This window comes from Cydia splendana, chromosome 1 (assembly GCF_910591565.1).
Source record: "Cydia splendana chromosome 1, ilCydSple1.2, whole genome shotgun sequence".
NCBI lineage: Eukaryota > Metazoa > Arthropoda > Insecta > Lepidoptera > Tortricidae > Cydia > Cydia splendana.
The window spans coordinates 36,095,511-36,098,998 of NC_085960.1; the positions used below are offsets into that span (position 1 = coordinate 36,095,511).

General features: G+C 56.2%; 1 protein-coding gene across 1 annotated transcript; it reads left to right on the forward strand.

Annotated features, from left to right (window-relative positions):
* Nucleotides 1-246: 246 nt before the first annotated feature.
* On the forward strand, nt 247-2,439 carry LOC134806248 (uncharacterized). Its single transcript, XM_063779480.1, has one exon. It carries the CDS (start codon nt 247-249, stop codon nt 2,437-2,439), a length of 2,193 nt encoding a protein of 730 aa, XP_063635550.1.
* The last annotated feature ends 1,049 nt before the right edge of the window (nt 2,440-3,488 follow it).

Sequence of the window (3,488 nt, forward strand, 5' to 3'; positions counted from 1 at the left end):
ACTCCATATTCCTATTCTTGTTTGGAAATTTTTGGACAACTAGAAGGGGGTGAAAAAAATCTTCAAACCCAATTTTCGTAACTTTGTCAAGTGTGATACGGATCACACTTGACCGTTTTTTCGAAAAAAAAATCTGTGGCCGCCTCCTCCATAGTTATGGAGGGGGTAAATCCGGATCCGGGTGGGAATAAAGGAGGGGAACGTAGGGAGCTGAGAAACAGGGGGGATAAAGGGAGTTCTGGGGAAATGGGGACCAATATGGTGTCCCAAAGGGACGTGATGCCAGAAATGAGCAATGATTTGGACGATTCTGGGAGGGGGTACATTGGCGGGGGGGATGTCTCCCCAACCCCTACTTTGGGGAGATTGTGGGCGGATGTCGATGAGGAAGTAAACCTCTCGGAGATGTCTCCTGACGATGGAGACAATCTCAAGGAGGCTGATAGGGAGGGTTCAGGAAGTGGTGCGAAGACCTTGAACCGGAAAGGAAAAGGGGAAAAAAGGGTAAGAGCCCGCTCAGTCAGCGAGGAAGAGGCCCCGGAACGCAAACTGGGCACTTCCCACCGTGGCCGTGGCAAAGGTCATTATACTGGGCTTGGCGCCGCTAGAGCCAAACTGCAGCAGGCGCAACAGGAAGAATATGAGACAGATGCTGATATGGATACCAACCACAGTCCCAAACCAAGACGGAGCACGGGCAGGCGGTCGCGTAGCCCAGTATGCATGAATTTAACACGAGATGTGTTCGATACTCCTGGTGATCGCATCAAGGCCTATGCCCAGGATATTATGAAGGATGCCGGTAAGAGCAAGAATCTCAAGGGTGCGATATGGGGCAGTATTAACTCTGCGTGCAAAGAGTTAATGGATATTGCAGACGCACTTGGGGAGTCAGATGTTGTCCGCTCCCTTAAAGCAGACAACCAAAGGATGCGGAAGGAGTTGGAACATCTCCGACTCGAAACGAAGGCACTGCGCACGGCTTTTTCGGAGCGCAATCTGACGAAGGAACCAACGGTGGGGAGGAATGACGATATGTCCGCCCTCCTTCAAGATATGGGCACTCTCATGGACACTCGTCTAGGGGAATTCAAGCGCGAAATCTTCGTGTCTTTGGGAGAGATGGTCAATGCCCGCCTCGAGAGGGTGGAGGGACGCCTACCACCAGAGCCCATCCTCCGGCCGCCGCTGGCTTCCGACAGGAGGGTGCTCCTAGACCTGGAAGTGACGGGACACCAAGATTTTGAGCCTAGCGCCCCAAGGCCGAAAAAGAGAAATAAGGGGGCATCTCAGTCGGTCTCCCAAATGGCGTCTAGTCAAACATCAGGGGGGGCGTCCAGAGTGGCTGAATTGACCCAGCTGCTGCCGTCTCCAGTTGGGCAGGTCAAAACCAGGCCTGTACCTGCACCAAGGGCCAAAAAATCCCAGGAGGCGGTCCCTGCTGCCAGGGCGCCAAGGGGAGTGGCTCGGCCGAGTGTGCCACCGCCTGCACCCCCACAGGATAGTTGGACTACGGTGGTCAAGAAGAACAAGGGCAAGGGCAAGGGTTCTGCCCCGCCCCAGTCCCAACAGCAGCAGACTCCGACCAGGGGCACAGCCCTGAAAAAGACGACGGCCCCAAAACTAGTGGCCCCAAATATGGCGGCGGTCGTGGTGGCTCTTAAGCCTGAGGCTCAAACTGACTACAGGACGGTCATGGAAAAGGCCACCACGCTAAAACTGGCGGAACTTGGAGTTGATCACCTCAAAGTGCGCAAGTCGGCCACAGGGGCGCGAATCATTGAGGTCCCCGGAGCGCAGAGCAGCCAAGCGGCTGACAACCTGGCAGACCGACTCCGTGATCTAATAGGCGATGTGGCAGATGTATACCGGCCAGTAAAAAAAGCAGAAATTAAGATTTCCGGATTTAACGAGTCCGTCACTCCGGAGATCATAAAAAAGGAGGTTGCCGCCAGAGGCAATTGTAAAGAGGAGCAGGTGATGGTTGGCGCAATCAGAATGGCAGCAAATGGGTCCGGCTCAGTCATCATACGCTGCCCACTAACAACGGCTAAAGTGGTCGTCACAGCAGGACGCATTGTGCTCGGATGGTCAGCGGCGCGTGTAGAGGCTCTGGAACAGCTACCTTTACGCTGTTACCGCTGCATGGGGACGGGACATACGAGGCCTCTGTGCCCGTCTCCGGTGGATAGAGGCAACTGGTGCTACAGGTGCAGCAAACCAGGTCACATGAGCAAGGACTGCACTGCGTTGGCCCCCTGGTGCGCTGTATGCCACCACGCGGGACTAAAGGCGGGGCATGTGATGGGCGGGCAAGCTTGCACCCCCCCACCAGTTAGAGGGAAGGAAGCCTGCACTGCTGGCCCTGGTGCTGCTGCCGCGGCCGCTTCCCCGAATGTACCTGAAAATCGGACGGAACAACAACTTATGGATATTTAATGTCACAAATGCAAAATTTAGAAATACTCCAATGCAACGTAAACCACTGCGCTCGTGCACAAGATCTTATGATCCAACACATGGCGGAGTGGGAGGTTGCTGCGACTGTTGTAGCGGAGCCGTACTATGTCCCTGCGCAATCAAACTGGGTAGGCGATAGGGTTGGAAATGTAGCCATAGTGGCACCGGCTATGGGTGGTCTGCCCCTCTCCAGAGTGTCATGTGGCTCTGGATACGTATTGGCCAAACTGGGGGACATTGTGCTAGTTGGTGTTTACTTCTCCCCTAATAGGCCACTGCGGGAGTTCGAGGCCTACCTGGAGAGGCTCGGACGGGCGGTAGCTGGAGCAGCTCCCTCCCCCATAATGGTCCTGGGAGATCTGAACGCCAAATGTGCTGCCTGGGGCTCCCCTAGGACCGATCCCAGAGGAGCGGTACTCCTGGACTGGTTAACTGGACTCGGACTTGAGGTGGTCAACCGGGGCGCAGCCGACACTTGCGTGCGCCGCCAGGGGGGATCAATTGTCGATGTCACTCTGGCCTCCCCAGTGGTGGCAGCACGCATAGCAGACTGGCGAGTCCTAGCAGACACGGAGACCCTCTCTGACCACTTATATATCAGAATGAGGGTCTCCAGAGCCCGGCAATGCCAACAGCCCAGACCGGCGAGAGGAGCGGGGAGCCTGCCGAAATGGAGCCTGGCCTCTCTGGACCGTGAAGCGGCAAGGGAGGCAGCTATGGTAGAAGCTAGGTGGGGGCGGCAACTACCCGAGGATGCCAACGTGGACATTATGGCCCTGGACTTCCGGGCCTCCCTCACGAGGACTTGCGACGCCTCAATGAGAAGAGCGGGGCCACCTCGAAGGAAAAGGGCCACATATTGGTGGTGTCCAGAGGTTGCCGCTCTACGGCTTACCAGCAATGCGGCACGTCGGCAATACACGCGCTGCCGAAGAAGGCGGCACACACAAGAGGAGCTAGACGCGTACTACGTAGCGCTAAGTGAGGCCAAGGGGGCCCTGAGCATCGCCATTGCCAAGGCGAAAGAT

Coding starts and splice junctions, on each gene's coding strand:
- LOC134806248 (XM_063779480.1), top strand. CDS start 247: ATGGGGACCAATATGGTGTCCCAAAGGGACGTGATGCCAGAAATGAGC.